At 38.8% G+C, this 21,972-nt stretch overlaps 1 protein-coding gene across 4 annotated transcripts in view; it reads left to right on the forward strand.

Moving 5' to 3' along the window:
• The window catches only part of MYO1B (myosin IB), a 184,967-nt gene that overhangs the window by 125,324 nt on the left and 37,671 nt on the right, over positions 1 to 21,972 (forward strand). For all 4 annotated transcript variants that reach the window (XM_081242322.1, XM_081242323.1, XM_081242321.1 and 1 more), the window contains exons 8-14: positions 1,288 to 1,386; positions 3,082 to 3,185; positions 4,635 to 4,782; positions 5,056 to 5,174; positions 10,629 to 10,715; positions 11,373 to 11,438; positions 20,705 to 20,809. In XM_081242322.1, coding sequence (XP_081098448.1) covers positions 1,288 to 1,386; positions 3,082 to 3,185; positions 4,635 to 4,782; positions 5,056 to 5,174; positions 10,629 to 10,715; positions 11,373 to 11,438; positions 20,705 to 20,809 — 728 coding nt within the window. The remainder of the gene's footprint in view (positions 1 to 1,287; positions 1,387 to 3,081; positions 3,186 to 4,634; positions 4,783 to 5,055; positions 5,175 to 10,628; positions 10,716 to 11,372; positions 11,439 to 20,704; positions 20,810 to 21,972) is intronic.

Raw genomic sequence — 21,972 nt, forward strand, 5'->3', positions numbered from 1 at the left:
CATATTTTTGTTCTCTTTCTGTCAAGTTTATTTTATGTGTCCTTACAACCCATCTCTTCATTCTTACAAATGGCCTTGTGTGTTTGGAGCACCCTAGGGCTTCTCATTCATCAAATCTATATGCTTTAACTCTACCTAGACTCCTCCTCATGTGCTAGTGTAGATTCCAGAAATACAAATTAAGAAATTCAAGGACAAGTCTCTGTGAAATGGCACATCGTTCTCTCCCTTACTCATTTTTTGAATTATGTTTAGATTTCAATCTGATGGGAAATCAAATGTGTCTGTTCTGTAGAATTAGTGCTCAATAATAGGATCACTGATTCATCATTTTATAACTAAATCTGGCCTTTGCTCACAGAATCCAGACCCTCTTTTATATCACTGGTCAGTGATAAACAGGACTCCAGGCAGGAATATTCTCTGCCATTGTACTTTGCCACCCCCTGTTACGGCCACAGTGGCACCTTTCTGGTTCACTTGCTTGATGGATTCATCCCTTCCTTTCTCCTTCCTTCCTCCCCTTCCTGAAAGCTTGAAAACTTGATAAGGCATCAGATTTACAGGATGAAAAATCATCTGGAATCAATGAAAGTAGACTGTCAAATAACTCCACATTCCATTAAATGAGATCCACCTTTCATTCTTTAAGACTTCAAGAGATCAAGAAAGTCTGGTTCACTTATGCCAGGTAGCAGGGCATGTGGATATGGTGGGGTCTGCACTTGGGTCAGAGAGCCTGATTTCTAATCCATCTTAAACTCTTGGACTGTTAGTTTTTACATCTGTAAAATCATACCTTACAAAAATGGTGGGGAGGATTCAATGAAATAATGTCTATAAAGCACTTAGCATAAAATAAGATATCAAAAATGTTAACTTGGTATCATTATGACTCTTAAGTGAATTCTTAACTGAATGGCTGCATTTCCTTGCTTAGATTTGTAATACTACATATTGAAGAATTTAGTGTCATCATATATTATATAAAATCAAGAGAATATTATTGTAAAAGCTGTATTGTCTTTAATCAGCTTGTCGAATGTATTGTTAAACTTATTATGCATATTCACTATGGTTCAAAAAGAACCTGGTTTGTTTAATTTGGTGGTTTTAGTTAGAGCTGTGCTTCTTCCTAAAAGTAGAACCGAAAATGTAGCTTCTGTTATTATTTTATTAATACAAAACAGAAAATGAAAAAGAAAGTGAGGGGGAAAAGAAAGAAGCATGGTATATTTGAAAGTGAAACTAATACTGTACTATGAATTTGATTCTTTTTCTCTCTAGATCTTTTAGAGAAATCTCGTGTTGTTAAGCAGCCAAGAGGTGAAAGAAACTTCCACGTGTTCTATCAGCTGCTTTCTGGTGCCTCTGAAGAGCTCCTCAGTAAGTCCCTGTTTCTTTTTTTCTTTTGTTTTTTTAAGAATTTTATTTTATTTTATTTTATTTATTTTTGGCTGCACTGGGTCTTTGTTGCGGTGTGCAGTCTTCTCATAGTGGTGGCTTCTCTTGTTGCAGAGCATGGGCTCTAGGTGCGCGGGCTCAGTAGTTGTGGCTCACGGGCTTAGTTGCTCCGCGGCATGTGGGATCTTCCCGGACCAGGGCTCGAACCCGTCTCCCCTGCATTGGCAGGTGGATTCTTAACCACTGTGCCACTGGGGAAGCCCCAGTCCCTGTTTCTATGTTTTAGTTTTTACTCTTGCAACATTTTCCAAAGCAGAAGCGTTCCATACGCTTTTCCTCTTCCTTCTTAAAATTTTCCCATGATTCTGGCTGAAGGGAAGAACACGATGTGTTGGCTTCTGCCACCTTGCAGTCTTTGTTTGATATCTGTCCCTGGAGTACCTCACCAGGTACTGGGACATGTCTCAGATGGTTTGCTAAAAGAGCTAAAAGTTGAGGGAGGGGCTCATCATCAATTTAAAAAATAAAATGGAAGAATATAATTAGTCCAGTTGGGGAGAAAAAATTAGCAGGGAGCAGTAGATGAATACAATTCTATAAAAACAAATTGCTCAGTGACGATTTAAAAATAGTCGGAAGACATTTGCAACTGATATAAGAGATCAAAGTCTGACCTTTGGATATTTTAGAGAATGAATATAAGTCCATCAGGATAGGCAATAGCTAAGTGATGAAAAGTTTTGAGCAAGTAGTTCAAACAAGAAGAGCTATGGAAAGTCAACACACTTGGGGGAAAAAATCATCCTTACTAATTATCGACAAATGTAAATTGAAACAGCACTGAAATGTTCACCACACATGTATTAGCAAAAGTTATTAAAGAGGATAAAGCTGGCAGAGTTGCCAGTCACTGATCTGCTTAGAGCTTGTGGGTGTCACTTCAAAGTGAGGACTTCCTCCTGGGGGACTAATTGGCAAAGCAGAATAAGTCATAAAATGATCAGAGCCTACCGCCCAGGTGCACCACTTTTTGGAATATACCCAATGAAATAATTCAAAAGAATCCAAAGAAACATTTTGTGTGAAGACATTTATCACTGTCCTTTATTTGTTATTATAAACTGGAGAAAATCCAAATGTCCAACAGTGGGGGAATCACTAGGCAGACATCATATGTTGTAAGGAAATAGTACTTTGAAGATACTTTAGGGGCTTCCCTGGTGGCGCAGTGGTTGAGAGTCCGCCTGCCGATGCAGGGGACACGGGTTCGTGCCCCGGTCCGGGAGGATCCCACATGCCGCAGAGCGGCTGGGCCCGTGAGCCATGGCCGCTGAGCCTGTGCGTCCGGAGCCTGTGCTCCGCAACGGGAGAGGCCATAACAGTGAGAGGCCCACATACTGAAAAAAAAAAAAAGATACTTTATATTATCAAAGTTTGGAAAGAACCTATCTCGATAAGAATACATGTAAAAAAAAGCAGAGTTTGAAATATGTATGTACAATGGTGATAAAGGTGATTTTAGAAAAATACTATTACTGATCTTTGGGTATCAATTTTTGTTCTATTGCTTGAATGCATAGCGTGAAATCTTTTTATCTGAAACGTTAAGGGGATGAGATATTAAAGATGATTAGATTTGTTGAAGTAACTTACAAACTTGTATGTGTGATTCAATAGATAAGCTTAAACTTGAGCGGGATTTCAGCAGATATAATTACCTGAGTCTGGACTCTGCCAAAGTTAACGGAGTGGACGACGCAGCAAATTTCAGAACCGTTAGGGTAAGATGTAACCCTCTTGTTACTCTTTAAAATGGGTAACACTACATTGCTCAATCAGAATTGGTAATAATTCTGACTTTTCTTTGATGTATAACTCATGCTCCCTAAGGTTTTAGAATTATAGAAGAATTTGTTTTATTTTTATTAGTTTGACTTTTTATTAGCTCAAAAATCCTACAATATCGAGAAGGCCATGCTTTACTGGAGCACGCAGTTTTACTGTTTGTCAGAAGGAGCTTTCCTATTATATTATCTTGAGGTTTAACTTTTAATATTGTACTGAAATTCCAAATGTCTTTATAGCCAAACTCAGTAGTTAAATTCCACATGTAAACCTGTCCTACAATCGTGTTAAGTCAAATCTATTTTTCAGACAGAAAGTCATGTTTATATACAGTTTTCAAAAAATCATGCAGAAACCAGAATAATTAGCATTTGTGTTCATTAGAAAAGAAATTATTTTAAATTATATTCTACATTCTATGTTTATGAGACACTTGGAAAATTACTTCTATAGGGCATGATCTGATAACTGTTATTTACTTCCAAATGAGAGAGCTGTGATAGTGGTGATGGGGGGGATAGGTTAGATTATAGGTAAAACAAGACTGGAATCAGTTCATCTTTGGGGGTGAGTGAAAATAACATGGGGTTCTTTTCCTGCTCTTTAGGCTTTTATATATGTTTGAAATTTTCTAGAACAAAAAATCTTACAGCACTCCCATTACTATGTAACCTAGTCACTATAAATAGTTAGACAGACAGATAGGTAGGTAGAGAGAGAGAGAGAGATAAAGTAGATAAGGAAGCAAGCAAGCTGGGCTATTCTTAACAAGAAAGCGTTCCTTAAGAGTATCATTTTTTAAAATTGTCTCAACATCGTCTTATGGAAACCTGTTGACTCCTGGACATGATTTTAAGACTTGAGTTCAGGACCAGTTCCATAACTGCTTTGCCTGGCAAATCATTGGCACTCAATAAAAATTTATGACCGGACTAATGTTCTGTGTTATCCATAGTTCATGGAATCAGGCACTTCATCTTTGCAAACCACAGTTTTTCTCATATGTGAAATAAACGAAGAGGTTTTTTTTGTAGGGGGTTATGAAAGCTGTTTGTTCGGAGTCAGAGCGGGAACCCAGGGCTCAGCTCTCAGCCTTCTCTCCCTCTATCTTCCTCTTTACATGCCCCCTTTGCCACAGCCCGTGAAGTACCCCAGGGCTCCTTGAATCAGAGCTTGAAGCCACTGAACAAGACAGAGCCCCACATTAGTGCTATTTCAGGTCTCTTACTAGGTTTGTCTTTTGGAAAGTTTGTTCCAGGACACTTTGTCTTTTTGTTGTTGTTGTTATTTGGGGGTTTTTTCAGAGAGGAATCTGTTATATGATTTATTTTTAAAAAATAATAAAGAGCTACAGAAAGAAAACAGGTGCTTTCCCCCCTCCCCAGAATGCCATGCAGATTGTGGGTTTCATGGACCACGAAGTTGAGTCCGTGTTGGAGGTGGTGGCCGCGGTGTTGAAGCTGGGGAACATCGAGTTCAAGCCCGAATCACGAGTGAATGGCTTAGATGAAAGCAAGATCAAAGATAAAAACGGTAAGTCAACAGAGGACAGACCCTGTTTAGCAAAACTGGCTTTGAACTTCTGCCCAGTTTTTAATATAGAAAGTAAAACTTGCTTTTCACTGCGTTGAAAAAGCTTTCTAGTGAAATCGAGCAGAAACATAATTACAGCTCAGTCTGAAGTCTTTTGATTTACGTATTTTACACTGTTGGGTTTGAAAACGATTTAGAAAGAACAGTGTAAGCCTTGAAAGTGGTTCTGAGCGGCAGATACGCAGTCACTCTTTGTCCATTCCCGCACAACAGAGTTAAAAGAAATTTGCGAGCTGACCGGCATTGACCAGTCAGTCCTAGAGCGAGCCTTCAGTTTCCGAACAGTTGAGGCCAAGCAAGAGAAAGTTTCAACTACACTGAACGTGGCTCAGGTGGGTGAAACATAATGTCTGGAAGGGAGTTTTTAAAGTCTGTGGTATTTTTATATAACTGGAAACAAAAATTTTATTTTTTAGGCTATTATCTTAACTGTCATGCTGTTTTCTAGGCATCGTTCTAGGCACTAGGGACACAGGGTAACCTAAACAGGTAAAGATCCCTGCGCATATGGAGCTTAAAATTTTGGCAGAAGGAGCCAGACAAAGCAGTAGACCTAATAAATAAATGTATGTAGCAAGCTAGCAGGGGGTAAGTGCAGGAGACAAAGAGAAGAAAGTAGAGCGGAGCAAGGGAGATCCATAGTGTTGGGGGCAGAGAAGTTGAGTGAGCTGAGAAGTGGCTGCAGAGTTTTGAGCATGGGTGGGATGATCTGCCTTGTATTTTAAAGAGTCATTCTGGCTGCAATGTAGAGAGCAGAGTGTAGGGAACAGACGGGTGTCTTAGTCACTTTGGCTGCCATAACAGCGTACCATAGACTGGGTGGCTTAAGCAAAACCATTTATTTCTCTCAGTCCTGGAGGCTAGAAGCCTGGGCTCAGGGTGCCAACAGGGTGGAATTCTTGGTAAGGGCCGTTTTCTTGATTTACAGACAGCTACCTTCTTACTGTGTCCTCACAGGGCAGAGAGAGAGAACAAGCAAGTGAGCTTTGATGTCTTCACCCCCTTATAAGGGTACCAGTCCCAGCATGGGGACTCCACACTCATGACCACATGTAAATCTAATCTAAATCTAAAGGCCCCCACCTCCAAATACCACTGCATTAGGGCGTAGGGCTTCAACAATATGGGTTTGGGGGTGAGAGGACACAGACATTCATAGCACAGGGGAGCACACAGTTGTGTGCTAACCCAGAGATGATGGTGGCTTTTGAACCAGGTGGTGGCAGTGGAACAAGAAGTGGTCACATCTGGATATGTTTTGAAAGTGGAGACAACAGGACTTGCTGATGCCTTGATGTGTGTGATATGAAAGAAAGAGAAGAGTCAAGGATGACCCTCAACATTTTTGGCGCAAGCAACTAGGAAAATGGAATTGCCACTTATTGATTTGCAGAAGGCAGTGGGGGAAGCTGGCTGTGGTCAAGAGGCCAAACTGGCCTCGCTGCCTTTCTGACTGTTCCCCCTCCAGCCTCCACACTTAGGCCAATGAAATCTTTCTAAGACACAAATCTGAGTTGCTTACGTCTTCTCTCCTTTGGTTCAAAATGGATGAACAGATGTATACATGCATGCATGTCCACCTAGGAGCTTGTGGAGACCCTTTCAGTGTAAACCCTTTGTTCTGTGGCTTAGACATTGCCCCACCAGTCAGTGCTGATCTGGGCTAGAATTAAATGACTAATGCAGGACTTCTCCCACTCAGGCCTATTTTGTCCAACTGTATTCTCATCCTCCTTGCAAGTAGCCTTAAGCTTAAGTCAGTAGACTGGGTTTAATCTTTCTCTCCGCTGCTCTGGCCTAGTCTTTCCTACTAACCCAAGAATGCCTACATGCCTCTAACTTTCTTTCAACGTTGACTTCTTATTTTAGGTGAGGGATTTTGGTTATGGGAATGCTGTACCTTAATGCATATGTAAGTTTGATGTATACGTAAAGTTTCTAGCTATAACTGTTGTGTGTCCTTCTTCCTAAGTTACTACTACTGCCGTCACGTCTGTCCCCGTCCCCCTCACACATTCAAAGTCAGATGGTGAGTCACTTACCTCATCAAGAAAAGTTTGTTGAGAGCCTGCACAGCATAAGCCCCCACGTAGACTGTTAGTAGGGACATAAGGGATTAAAAAGGACTTTCGGAGAAGATAGTTTCTGAGCCAGACTTTGAAGGATTTAGATGTATAAAGAATGGGTGAAATGGCATTTCAAAAAGACAACAGTGAGAGGTGCAGGTTTGGAGTACATTTCAGGAAAAGGGTTGATCAGGCTTGGCTATGGCTTTAGATTTGTGAAGAGGATTCAGAGCAACGTGGCTGGAAAGGTTACGTTTGGTGTCCGAGTGGCGCATCTGCAGCAGGGGTTCTCAAACTTGAGGGTGCATTGGAATCACCTGGAGGGTTTCTTAAACACGGTTTGCAGGCCAGACCCCCAGAGTGTTTGGTTCAGTAGGTTTGTGGTAGGACCGAAGACTTTGCATTTCTAACAAGTTCAGAGGCGATGCTGCCGCCACTGTGGTCCATCCAGAAGTCACATTTTGAGAACATTTCAGTAGCCAGAGTGGGGATTGTGAAGTACATAGTGATGCGATGAGAAAACATCTAAGAGGCCCTTTAGGAATATTTCATATATACATGGAATATCTGTGGATATATATGGGATATGTATATGGATATATTTTTGTCTGTTTTTATTGTGTGCTTTACTATTGCTTTTTAATCATCCTCTACAGAAACCAGGCCCAGGTGCCTCTTACTTTTATAAGCTTGAGTCACCTTGCATCACTCGGTAAAACTTTTCCACATTCTTTTAACCTTTGGCATAAAAGAGTTTGGCTTCAGATCTTTGATTATTCAGCTCCTTTTTCAAGTTTTTTTTTTTTTTTTTTTTTTTAGTGTAGGCTTCAGAGTATTTGTTTCTACCGATCTTATTGCCTAGAAGATTTTGATTCTTATGAGATGTGATTTGTTCTATTAACTTTTTCCTCATAGCTTCAATTCTTGGGCCCCATTATCATCTTTATTGCCCCATGCCTCATTTTCCTCAAGGCATTTAGATCTTTCCCCAGATAGAATGACTAATATTGAAATAACAGAAACTCAAGGCAGAGTTACTATTCAGCTTCTACCACATACTCTCCCTCCTTGGCTTCCAAGGTCCTCTGTCATCTGACCCAAAATGACTTCTCTCAGTTGATTCCCTGCTGGTTCTCTAAATGCCATGCTTAGTTTTACCTTATTTTACCTAGCCCTAACCCTTTGCTTATCCCCCATGCTCATGTCATTGCTAATTCCTTCTGCTGTCTAAATGGTCCTTTAATCGCACCTCATCCAGAAAGCCTTCCTTGATCACATAGGCCCCAGAGTCTTCCTTCTCTGAACTCCTTTTTCTCCTGCAAACTCCCTTGGAACCTGCCCTTTGTTTGTTTGACTCCTTGGTTTGCCCTCCTGCATTCTGCTGTAAGCTCCTGGAGGGCGGACCCCACATCTGTGCATCTCCGTGTCTCCAGTTACCATACTGACCTGGGCCATGCCTGATGGTGGTCATCACGGAAGCAATTCCACCTGGGGTCTTTCTCTAAGAGCTTCATCAGCTGCAGAAACTCAGTCTTTTCATTTGTGCTTAGAATCTGAGATGGCAAGTCAGCATCCTTGGTGTCTTCCCTCATTTTTACTCCTTAAATGGGAGTAACCCTTCCTGCCCTTACTTTGGAGGATATTATTGTGGAGATGAGGTGGCATGAATCAGACTCAAGAAGTTACAGGTAGCCAAGTGACAGCCCCTGCGGCCAGATGTAGCTCAATAGGCATATTTTATTTGATGAATATTTGAGGAAAGGGTAGTCTTTTGGTTTTTCTGTTTTGTTAGCTTGCTTTTTAAATTTGGAATTTGAGTGCCTTTAACCTGGAATGCAGTCTCCAGCCTCCAAAGATCCCACTATTTCCCGTTCATTTCTGTTGTTCAGTCCCTGAAAGTGTCTGAGTTTGAGACTTCTGGAATAAGTATTTGAAGGAAGCAAGGAAGATTCATATTGGCTGTGGATACACTTTAAAAATTATAAAGCCTTTTACCAGAATAAGTTGTCACTGTTAGTTCAGTTGCATACTGAAATGGTGGTTTGTTGGAAGCAGATAGCGTACAAGTAAGAAGGCTGGATGACGTGATGATGAAATAGGGTCTGTTTACAAATAAGTAGTGTTTGGAGATAACTTGAATTTACAAGAAGAAAGGGGAAAGGATTAAGAAAATTATTGAGGCTCATGAGGCAGTAGTAGAGAATGAGGATACTTCAAAAATCATAATTATAAGCATACCTGTAGACTTACTATGTGCCAGGCACTGCTCTAGGCACTTAAATGATCTATTTCAAGAAAATAAAAACTAGAAGAAAGGGTATTGGAGAAAGGGTATCCATCTTAATTAAGGCTTCTTTCTTTGTGGCGGCCTTTTACATACATTTTCTGCTGTGGAATTATTTACCCACCCTCCCACCCCCCTCCATGTCCATGTCTAGCATTGGACAGTCAGGCTCTATTTTTTACCAACTTCTGGGTGGATTTTCTAACCTTCATTGGAGTAGCTGCCTGAGACTTAGCGAGCAAGGTTTGGCATTAGCACGGAAGTATCAGATGAAGGGAAAAGGTACTCTCTTTCCAGCTGCACTACTTTGCCTGAAACAGGGGAGTGAGTCTGTTTTTAAAATTGTTACACTTCATTTAGGAAGAATTGCAGAGAAAGAATTTCCACATAATCCAATAAATTGTGTTCTTTATAAAATAAAAATATAATGGTTTACTTTAACTGTAATGCCCAACTTCCTACTTATAAGCAATGAAACACACACATATGTCCAGTGTTGAAAACAGCAGCAAAACCTCTTCTTTCCTCCCCTGGGGCCTGTTACTTCTTGGGCTGCTGCCGCCCATCTCCAGGCCTCCCCTGGAGCACTGGTTTCAGACATATAATTAGTACTTCCTGCACACCCTTGGCACCCGATATGTTTAAGGGCTATTAGGTTCTCCTGACCAAACTCAGCTTTTCTCCAGCCTTTGCATTCTAAGTCAAGGTCAGAGAGACATATATGTCTTCTTCCTCTTCTTTGTCAAGTAGCTATGAACAGCTTTCAAACAAATAGATAAGCAAGTAAAAGGGCTTTATTTTTATTATACAAAGTATTATCCAACAATGTATTGTTTTACTGCTTATTACAAAAGATTGTTTTTGAATGCTCAGCAGATTGAATGACGAAAAATATTTTCAGATCCCATCAGTCAAAACCATTTTAATGTATATCCTTTTGAGTTTCCTACATGTAGTAGCTTAAAGAAAATGGTTGTTATTATAATAAATATATAATTTTTATCGTCACAAAACATAACAAGGATTTTTCATTTCATTATCTAATTTTTATAAGTATCATTCTGTGGTGACTGTGTAACTTCCCGTCCAATAGGTGCTTATTTATCTATTTTACTCTGCCCCTGTTGTTGGACTTCTAAATTGCCTGTGATTTTTCTCTGTTCCATAACATTGAGATTAATATCTTTGTGGTGAAAGCTTTTGCAATATTTAAAATTAATTTCCTGGGATGTGAAAAAGTATAATAACTGGGTATAAACAATTTGCCCAATTTTCTTAATGGCTTGACTGTTCATCCACAGTACAATAAAAAATGCTCTTGAAGAGAGATTTGAAATAAAAGAGCTTTCAATATCTTTTTAAAAACTTCATTATTTTATTGAAATTAAGCATTGTGGTAATTGCGGATATTGCGTTTTTCTTTCTCTTTTTAATAGGCTTATTATGCCCGTGATGCTCTGGCTAAAAACCTCTACAGCAGGTTGTTTTCATGGTTGGTAAATCGAATCAATGAAAGCATTAAGGTACTGAATCTCTATAAACAAATAACTCAGTTGTAATAAATGGTATTCAGAGCATACACATTAAAGATACTTTAATTTTATAATCAGGTAATTGATTACCACTTAACAGAGATTGTTCCTTGAAAAGAATTTACCTTGTTTAGGATTGAAATTTGTCAGTGATTCTACCTATTTTGTTTTGCCATGTGTGTCATAAGAAATCTCACTGGTGAATAGTTTAATGGTATTTGCAGAGTAACTGCGAGAGACAGCATCCCAGGTCCTGGTTGTGACTGATCTACTAACTAGTTGCACACACTTGGCTGAAGAGGTCGCTTGACCTCTCTAGCTACTAATATGTTCTTCAGTAAAATGAGGGTATTGGACTAGGGGATTTTGAAAGACCCTACCTGTTGTAAGATTCAGTGATCTCTTTTTTATAATTAAGTATCTAATAGAGAAGGCATAGTCATGCCTGCTTTAAATAAGTCATCTATTATTAAAATTTCTGGAAGATTCCATACCAGCATCCTCTCTCATACATTTAAAAACAACTAAATTATATTCTTCTAGGTCTGAAACACAATTCACTTGTAATATATGTCTATATTCCTTGGTATGCTTTTAGTGTTATATTTCATGCTTAAGTTAACCCTTCAATTTGAAACTATTTTTAAGGCACAAACAAAAGTGAGAAAGAAGGTCATGGGTGTTTTGGACATTTATGGCTTCGAAATTTTTGAGGTGAGCTGCTTTTTTTTTTTTTATATTATCTTTGTTAATGTAGAACAGTTTGGAGATTAAATCGTGCATTCTATAGACAACATTTAATATAATTAAATGTTTGAATCTACAAATAACTTTTGTAAAGATGTAACAAAGTGTGTGTCTGTGTGTGTGTGTGTCTGTGTGTGTGTGTTTTAAGTGCTGAGATCCAGCATTTTGGAGACAGTGCTATTTAAAAAGACTTCCTTGTATTAGTACTTGACTTTTGGAATGCAGATTCAAAATTCTTACTGTGAAATTTCCAACAAGGTATACAGACATTATGTCTGTAGTCATTTGTTCATTTGTAGGTTGCTTGAAAGTGAAGTAGGATGGTGCCATGAAAAAAGCCAGGAGTTGGGAGAGCCAGAGCTCATGGCCTGGCCAGAGCTGGTCACTTCGTCTCTGTTGGACTCAGGCAGAGAGGTTCTGTATTAGATGATTTGTTGGGTCTTATCCAGGTGTCATACAACTGTGATCTTATGAGTTCTGCTGCAAAGGTTGAAAAAAAATTTCTGCTGAAGTTCATAATGAAATTTTAAAAAAGACTGCATGCTTATTTCAAGTTAAATATTTAAACATTATAGACTTATATTAGAATCTCCTGTTTACCCCCTTGCTAACTCTGACATTTAGAAGCTGTTTTAAGGAGCTTTTAAAACTCTTATTCTCACTTTTAGCAGTGGTACTTCAGTTTGGTTCAGGAAAATAACGAGTAGATCAGGCTTCTCCTTTCTCAACTCTCCCCATAAGTAATTTGTGAATTCCTTTAAACAACCAGGCCCTACCCAGAATGACCACCCAAAGAATTGACATGTTTCAAGTTATCGGGTTCACAGAGTCATAGAAAAAACATCAGCCCATTTCCTGCAGCTCAGCCAGGCCTTTCTAGTAAATGCCTTTTTCTTATAACATTTATTTTGGGGATAGCGCCTGTGCCTTGCTTTATCATGTCCCATATTTAATAGCTAGTGGTAAATAATTATTGAGGGCTGACTGTATGCAAGGATTGTGGTGTTATGTATGTTGTCTGATTTAATTGCCATCACAGTCTCATGAATTAGCTGCTATTATTATTTTTATTTTATAGAAGAAGTGAGGCTTTGAAGGTCAAGTAACTATCTCAAGGTTACATGACTACTAAATGTCAGACTCAGGATCTAAATCTTAGGCCTCCTTGATAAATAATAAAAGCTCTTCTACAGGGCTTTTCCTCACTTGTCTCCCCAAACTCACATGGTTCCCAGTATCTGGAAATAAGGAAAAAAAACAAATGCTTTAAGTCTCTGATGCTCCCTATTTCTGCACCTTTGGCATCATTCTAAGCTCCTGGGCAGCGTGGGGAGCCTTCCCGGAGTTCATCTGTGTGCTGGTAGCAGAGTGTGCTGGACACTTGTGCTTCGTGCTGCCCTGGAAAACTCCCCTTCAGCACAACGTCTGCTTATATTGGCGTCCCTTTAGCAGACTCTGGAAAGGAAAGCTTCCAGTCCCTTGGTAAGAGGAAGAATTTGAGATTTGTGAGTTAGGAGGATTGCTGGAATGGACTCAGAAGTCATGGCGCTAAAATTAGTTTCTTTCTAGCAAGACCTCAGGTTACTCTCACTAAATGGGCACTAAATACTACCGTCATTCTTTACAGTTGGCAGGGAAAGAGATTTCTTACCTGGCACATTGCTGATCTTTATTTACGTGTTTCATGAATAGGGCAAAAGCAGAGATCTCACTAGAAAGTTGGTGGGGTGGGGGGGAAGATGTATTCAATGATATTTCTAAAATCCAAGAAACTGATTTTATTTTTATTTTGCCAGAAAAAAATGTGTTGATCCTTGTCAATGGGCAGGTGCTTAATATCATGTCACAATACATGGAAACGGGTTTTTTAATGGGATAATGGGGTCATGATGGGACATTGTCTTGGCTTCATCTTCCTGTAAGATCTAATTAGCCATGGGAAAAGAGACACCCAGAGCCCTCAGGGAACTGAGTTAAAGCTCGTGAGCAATTTGACCATGTATAAGTGAGGGAGTCATTTCCCCAGTATTTATTCAGTGCCTACTATGAGCCAGATGCCAGTGGTAAGCAAGGCGAAGATGTTCCTTGCCTGCATGGAGCTTATGGTCTTGGCCCTATGATGGTGGTTCTATTGCCAGCTGAGGACACATCCTATTTGGTAGGAAGCTCTAATCAGGAAACTAGATTACTTTTTAAAAGTGTTTGCTACAGCCCTAATCAGAACAGAATTTAGATGTTACAAGAGGAGACATCCTGTAACCTGGCACTGAGCGAAACACCCTTTAGCAATCCAGGAATATTTTTCACTTATGGTTAATTCAAGTTTCTCTACAAGTCTGTCTTTCTGAACCTCCTTTCCTTCTGCAAGTTATATCATCATTTTTCTCAACATTGTTACAGTTATGGACTTCATGAAAATGCTTGCATTATGTTTCTAAATAGTCTTCTTCCTTTCTTCAGAAGAATACACTCCAGTTCAGTACTTCTCAAACTTAGCTGCATGTTGAAATCACCTGGGGAACTTTTGAAAATTCAGCTGTCTGGGCGACACCCCAGACTAATAAATCAGAACCTCAGGGTGTGCAGCCTGAGCAGCAGTATTTTAAAGCTTCCAGGTAGTTCCAGTGTGCCGTCAAGGTTGAGACCAACTGTTCTTGTAAATGGGAATCTTCAGCGTGAACTGTAAATTCCAAATGTATGTGGTGTTCTTGCCCTTTGACCTCTGCATGAGATGCCCTTGTACAACATCCTACATCACCCACAGTTCATCTTAACCTAAACCTAATCTGTGTATATATAATATTCCTAAAACCAAGCAGGTTACATTTTTACTCTTTTTAAGCAGACCTTTCCGCCAAGGCCAAATCCAACCAGTCATATGTCTACAGCAAATCTTATGATGGCCATAAAATCTTTAGAAGTTAGTTTTCCTTCTCCGTGCAATAAATACTTTGGGGTTTTTTTTCCCCCAGTTTCTTGCGAGAATTCGGATTTGTTTTTCATGATAGTTAATCGTTCTCTCCATTTTCCTGTCTAAACCTTCTCAGTTAATCTTCCAAACATCTTGATTTTCAGTAATCTATTTATGTATTATTTATTTTATAAATAAACTTATTTGGGGGGAAGGCAGAGTAGAGATTTGGTTGGGCACTTTTAAGATACTTTTACCTGCTTTTTGATACAGAAGTAGAAAGGTTTTTTTTCTTTTAATTTATTCACATAAATACCCCAGATGCTATCATACATTTTCCTGGATTCTCAGCAAAATTGGAACACATGGAAATGTCAAAGCTCATAGGGTTGAACACTAGGAACCCATATAATTAAGGACTTAAAAGTACCATAAGCTGAAGTACAAGGGCTCAGAGTATGACTCAAGAGGAAGTATTCAGAATCCACATCAGTGCAAAAATGAAAATTTCTATGATATTGTCCACTCAAGTGAAAATAAACTGATAGATTATAGAGAAAATTCTGCCTTTCTTCTTCAGTGAAAATTGACTGCAGGAATTAAGATCCTGCCTTTTGGAGAGCCCTGGGCATCACTTTAAAAATTGGACAGGACACTAGAAGAAATTTTTTGGAATGTTTCTAATTCTGCCTCTTGACCCTACTGACAGTTCCCATGGGAACGTTTTTCAGCTGAGCTGGTGGAAACCTTTCATTTACTTTCGTCTGTCTCTAAACGGAAGAGGGAAACTGATGCATTAAACCATGGGATGATGACACATGCATTTGACTGCAAAACATTCCAGTGCCAGCTGGGTGAATAGCTCTGCCTTGCTGGCCGCATGTAATCTGATGTCAGTTTGGAAAACAGATTAGAGTGGATCATTGATACCAAAAATAAGGTGAAGTGAATTAAAGTTTATTGAGGAGAAAAATCTAGCTATGAATCCTGGTAGAACATATCCAGTTTTGCAAAGGAAGAGAATTATAATCCAGATACTCCAATTCTACACAATTCAGTTTGGATATTCTTATAACTACAAACATGGCCTTAGATCTCTGAGGAATATTTATAGCATCTCCATAAAATAGCAAGTGCTATTCTTTTAAAAAGTGAAATTAAATTCAAAATGGTGTTGGGCAATCTAAATTGATTCGACTTTTTTCTAAGTACTTATCTGATAGGTCTTAGAATAGATGGGTGGTTTACTGGGGAAATCTATTAGTGTCCTGTAGACCAAAACAGGACAGCAGTGGCTGAGTATTTCACTTTTCGTATGATCGAGCTAGTTTTGTACAGGCTAAATGCCAGTTATTTGAATTCAGGGACTCTTATTCATCTTTCCCTTACAACCTCGTTGCAAGTGGCCATATACAGTAAGGGTGTGATAGGCAAGGTGCAATGATTGTTTCAAATAAAACAATCTATTAGTTGGGGAAGCGTCAGTGTAAGACCAGCTGGTAGGTTCGTCTCATGATTATAGGATTCGTTTTCTAAAATATTTTTTTTTTAAAAATTGATTCTAGTTACAGGCAACACTTTTTGTTCCAGTTTTTTGCCTTTAATTTTGTCCTTTATGTGCTAGAGAACTTGTAGTTGAAGAGAAAGGAGACAATTTAAAGTAGATTTTAGAACGAAAATGGTGAGAATTAATATGGTTCATAATATGTATATGCTCGTTCATCAGTATTGTTGCTTTAACTTTTTAAATCAAAGCCTATTTAAAAATATTTAAGAGCACTATAATGCTATTGATATTTTTCTGAAATTGACCATAATTGAGTATGTACCTAGAAGAAAAATGTTACATATTTAAAGGGAAGTTTTCTGTAACTTCAGCCAGTCATTCAATTTTGTGAATGTCTTAAAAGGAAAATATATTAAATGTTTTTCTCTGATTTTGAGGATTATTTTTTTAAGTTTACTTTCTTAAAAAAAAAAGTGGTTCCTGTTTTGGGGCCCATTTCTTGAAATTGTGATTTTTTAAAATAGATTGTTAATTGCACTGTATTTTTCTGTAGGAACAGCATTATAAATGGGGACTGCCCAAGGGCTTTCCACCAAGTAAATCTTTGCTAAGACCAACAGCACATTTTAAAGCAGTAATATAGCCCAACTCCTCTAAAACAGTGCTGTTACTGTTTTATAACTTTTAGATAAATGTACCATTTCATTTATTATGCAAGAGACATAATACATTAAATAAAATATTATGTATTTTACATTGTATGTCAAATATGGAACCCCCCCACCCAACTTTTTATATCCAAAATTTGACCTCAGACGAAAGTGTTGAGCTCTGAGAAACATCAGTTAAATATGTAATTAATAGTACTTTTTGCTGAAATAAGTCACGATCTTAGTGTTTGAACTGCCACACCCTGCCCCACCTGTTTCCTACCTGATATTCACCTGCAAATTCCTTCCCATCCACCATCCTAATGAATGCAGTGATGGAGCTGCCTCCTTTATTTTACATCTTCCTTTCAATATACATTATTTTTTAAAAGTATAAGGTTTAAATATCTCTCTTAAAGAGCGTAAGACATCATTAGCCTTCTCTGCTGAGAATACACAAATATGGTAACAGGCCAGTACTTTTGATCCCTCTTTCAAAATCACTCCCATGTGGAAAGCTCATGGTTGACACTTATGGGTTTAAACTAGTTATGAACTTTATTGGGAGTATGAGTTTATCCCTCAGTCTTGAGGGATAAATGTGCTTTAGACAATGGAGAAAAATTCCATGCATGGAGCATGGGTAGCAGGCTGGAGGGAGAGGAGGTGAGTTCATTCATGGGAGCACTCAGCTCCAGCCTGTTTCCTCCTTTGGAGACTTTGATTCATGGGACTGCCATGTGCAAGCGCGAGCCCGGCTCAGAGATTGCTAGCCACCCACAGAGTTCTTGACAAACCAAAGCAGCATCCAAATATCAAGTTGCTTTGGTGCCTTCATATTCAAGGGATGGTTCCTAGACCCAGTTTAGCTATTTTATAAAGGGGAGTGGGAAAACTGGGTGATATTTAATGCCTGTATAAGGGAAGAAATTGGACCTGTGCAGGTTGCAGCTTATGGACTGTTACCAGACATTTCCTTAATTTTCTGCAAATTATAAATTTTTGCAATTTATTTTTAATGATTTGTGAAGTCTCATTTCCCAAACATTCGGACACTATCAACAACTTAAACGTTAATCAGAGGAAATGTGGTTACCTTCATTTTCAGCAATAATGAATCACTCTGACGATTCATGACATGTTTAGGGGGTGTGAGGTAGATTTGCAGTAGAGGCGGAGGTATTTCTGTGGGGAAGTCAGCTGGTTTTGGCCTTAATGATTGTGCTGTTGATTTTGGTTTTTGTTCTTTAAGCAGCAGGATCAGGTCAGAGAGTCAAGTTCTTGTTCTTAGGCTGTCTTCAGAACACTCTCACTTCCCTCTTGTCTGTGTTTGAAGGGGGGATACAGCCCCTGCAGCACAGGGGTGGGTTGCTGTGGTGAGAAAGGGGGGATGCCCTGGATCTGGCTGAATCTCTTCACTCTTTTGGTGACCTGCCAACTGCCTTTGTCCCTGAGTCTTTGGGTGGATGTGTCAGACCCATTTTATTTTTCCTGATAATTTAGCATTAGAAGTATTAGATTCCGAAGCCTTAGGACTTCCAGCGAGTTATATGGTATATTATCTCAGTCAGACTGTTTTTATCCTGAATAGCTCTCACCTGGCAGAGCCCCAGCTCAGATACCACACGTAGGTATCGTGTTCCTGTCTTTTGAGATGATGGGACACGTGTCTTGATCTAAAGTTTTGTGCCAGTCAGAAATATAGCCTGGGGAATTCCCTGGTGGTCCAGCGGTTAGGACTCCACACTTTCACTGCCGAGGGTCTGGGTTCAATCTCTAGTCGAGGAACTAAGATCCCACAAGCTGTGGGGCGCAGCCAAAAAAATAAAGAAAAAAAAAGAAAGCCTGGATGATAAAATCTGTCATTTGCACCGATGAATAACTGTCAATGAGTGTTTACTTTTAGAAGTTTATTGCAAATTGAGAACTGACTGCATTTTGTGTAATCTGTCCTTTTGTGCACCAGAATGCAGTAAGTATGAACTGTTTGCAGTGCCGGTCTGTTGCATGCTCCTGTGTTAATAGCTTCTCCAGCTGTGTGAAGTTTGCAGTAAATGACCATTGATTAACTGTGTGTGGATATGAAATATAGAATTCATACAAGAGCTTATAAAAATTGAGGGGAAATTTACTTTAGCTCAGACTTACTCCTTAGGTTGTGTTGTAATTGTGAAGCTTTGCCTCTGGTTTCTAATCTGCTTGTGTGTATTTCATAGACCTGTTCTGGAAGCGTACCTCCAGCTATTCACAGCCATATACTGTGTCAGAGACACCAGTTGTTCTCCCCTCCCTTCTCCTCATTAGCTGCCATTTGAAAATTTAGCATAATTTTGTCTAAATAGCTCCCTAGGCACAGACCTGTTAAATAACAGAAAGGATTTACTCCATGAATTTGTTTTCTTAAAAACCCAAAGATCTCCTATAAGTCACTAAAATTTTAATTTTATTTATAAGTTTTAATTTGGGGTAGTAGCACTATATAGGGATATATTTTACCAAACTGAGAAAGCCAGACTTTCTCATAAAGAAATGGCCTTATACTGATTATAAGGCATCTATATCAGACCGACTTCAGCTTCTGGTCAAAATTGTTAAGCTCTGAGGATTGGAACACATGGTTTTTAAAACATAACATGAAAATGAGGACTGGGGAATGGCCTTTGTGTCCAGGACTATATTTGTTGAACGTTTTGGTGATACATGTGTGCCTTTTAAGTAAGAACCTTCAGGATTTAAAACAAAGAAAGAAACTTTTATCTTCGACTACATTTAACATTAAAAGATTAGTCAGTGATAATGTATTTTATGTGTCATTTATGGTGTTGAGTTTAAAATTTCCCCAGATTAATTAGTTCACTAATGATTAGAAATCCTTAGCCACCTTCCAGGAAGGCATGTGGTGAGATGCTGCATCCTAGGTATCATTTTACAATTTGTCCTGGTTGCACCAAACTTGATTTTGAAAGATCAACTTTCAAAAAAGTCTTCGACTTTTGATTTCATCATTTATGGAAAGATTTGAAGGCAGCTGCTCTGTATTCACAGGGAGTGGCGAGCTTCTACCGTTACAGGTGAACCCTCATAGCCAGTTAGGCCAGGACTGGCCACCTCAGTGGGAAAAGAGTCTGGTTTATCAGTGGTGGGGTCACCATCTCTCACTCCCACTGCCACCATCTCTCTCTGCAGAGAGGGGGATAGAGGTGAAAATGACAAGTTTTATTGCTAGATCTAACTCTTTTTGGATGGTGTGGTTCTTGGTGAAGTATATTCATCCAACAGACCTGCATTTGTGCCCTCAATCTGTACAGCAATATGTTAAGCCCTGCAGATCGTTCAGAAATGTTGTAGGCATGGATCTTCACAGGCAATAACTCTGATATGAAGAAGACACTGCTGAGAATCGTAAGAGTGATAAATGTGTGACCCTCTGAGAGGAGAGAGTTTCTAGCTAGGAGATGATTTTGATGTGTTGATTCCCTTGAGTCTGTATTTTGTGGGCACTTCATTCATTTAGTCAGCCAGTACACGCTGAGTGCTTGCTAGGTGCAAGGTGCTGCAGGAATGGGCTTCCATTGGTGAACAAGAGATGTATGGTCAACCCTTGCCCTTAAGAAATGTACAATCTAGAGAGACAGATAAATATGACACTAATCAATACATGTGAATGCACATGTACACGCATGTATACACATAGCATGATTTTTCAAAAGTGCTGGTATGTAAGTGTCAGAATGAGGGATCTGACCCTGAGTAGGGGAGTAAGAGGTCAGGTCAGAAAGACTTTCTTGAGCTCCAGAGTTGAGAATGGAAGATTGAGAACTTGGGTGACAGAGATGATGAATCTCACTGTTTCTTTGCTGATCCTCTAGGGGGAAATGTATTTCTTTCTCATTTTTTTTACCATGTTTGTGGGCTGCTTATTTGTCAACTAAAATTCTTCATTCTCCAAATAGTGTGTAACTTGTGTATCCTTCATTCATTCACTTGACTCATGAATCGTTTCTTGGGTGCCTGCGATGTGCCAGCCTCTGGCTGTGTGCTGGACCGCGGTTAAGTCTGCAAGACCGTGTGTGGCATTTCTTGTGGAGTGAGATGTTAGAGTGGCATTGTCATGGGAGCGCTGATGGCTTGCTTTATAAGGCTATCTTCATTTTTCTCCATATAGGACAACAGCTTTGAGCAGTTCATTATTAATTATTGTAATGAAAAGCTGCAACAAATCTTCATTGAGCTGACTCTTAAAGAAGAGCAGGAGGAATATATACGGGAGGTAATGTTGAAAAAAATTTTTAAGTATTCCTTTTTTACTCATAATACAAATTCTGGATTCAGAAGACTGTACAAACATGACCCTAAATTCAGATTTATCAAAGTTTAGCCATACTGTACCCTTTAAAAATTTGTTTGGTATGACATCTAAGCTAACTGGGATTTTCTTTGCTGCTAGTGCCCAGGACAGTGCTCAGCACATAGTAGGTGCTCAGTGAACATCAGCTGACCGACTTGAATCTCACTGGATTCCAGTAGAGTGAAGTAAAATAATACCCTATTAAAAAACTAGTCTGAGATGAATGGACAAAAAAATAGTGGTACATCCATACAAGGTTCTAGTACTCAGCAATAAGAAGGAACAAACAGCTGATACACACAATAGCATGAAGGAATCTCAGATGCATTTTGCTAAATGAAAGAAGCCAGACTCAAAAGGCTACATATGTATGAGTCAATTTATATGTCATTCTACAAAAGTCAAAGCTATAGAGTCAAAGTGTCTAATAGTCAATAGTGGCCAGAGGATAGGAGTGTGATTGCAAAGGGTCAGCACAAGGGAATTTTGGAGGCTGGCTGTGGTGGTGGTTACCTGATGCTACGCATTTGCCAAAACTTAAGAGAACTGTATACCAAAGAAGTCAATTATCACTGTATATAAATTTGAAAATACTTTACTATTTCAGTATTTAACAATATTTTAATATTTAATATTTTGTTCAGTCTTGAAAAGCATTGATTTTTTAAAATTTTATAATAAAAACAGGTAACATTTGTTGTTGAGTGCTTACTATATGCCAGGTATTATACTAGTGCTGTGGATGGATTATCTCACTGAATGTAGTTGGAAAATAATCAGAAGTAATATTTACAGAGTCCTTTCATCCTTAATTGTAAAACACATACTTGGTTTTCACCCTTTCATTTTTTAAATAGCCAGTGTTTTTCTAAGTATAAATTTATTTAAATCAGACAAAAAGGAGAAATTTTATTGTATATATAGTATTATATTTTTGTTTCCCTTTCATTTATTTGCTTTAATATTTTAGTAATATTACTTCCTTTTCTTCATTTTCTATAGTGTCATTTTAAGTCATTAAGGACACAGAATCCTCTTTTTTTGGCCTCTCAGTATAGATTTTTCTAATGTGATTATTATTCCCA

The sequence above is a fragment of the Mesoplodon bidens genome, assembly GCF_964165515.1.
Source record: "Mesoplodon bidens genome assembly, chromosome: 8".
Lineage (NCBI taxonomy): Eukaryota > Metazoa > Chordata > Mammalia > Artiodactyla > Ziphiidae > Mesoplodon > Mesoplodon bidens.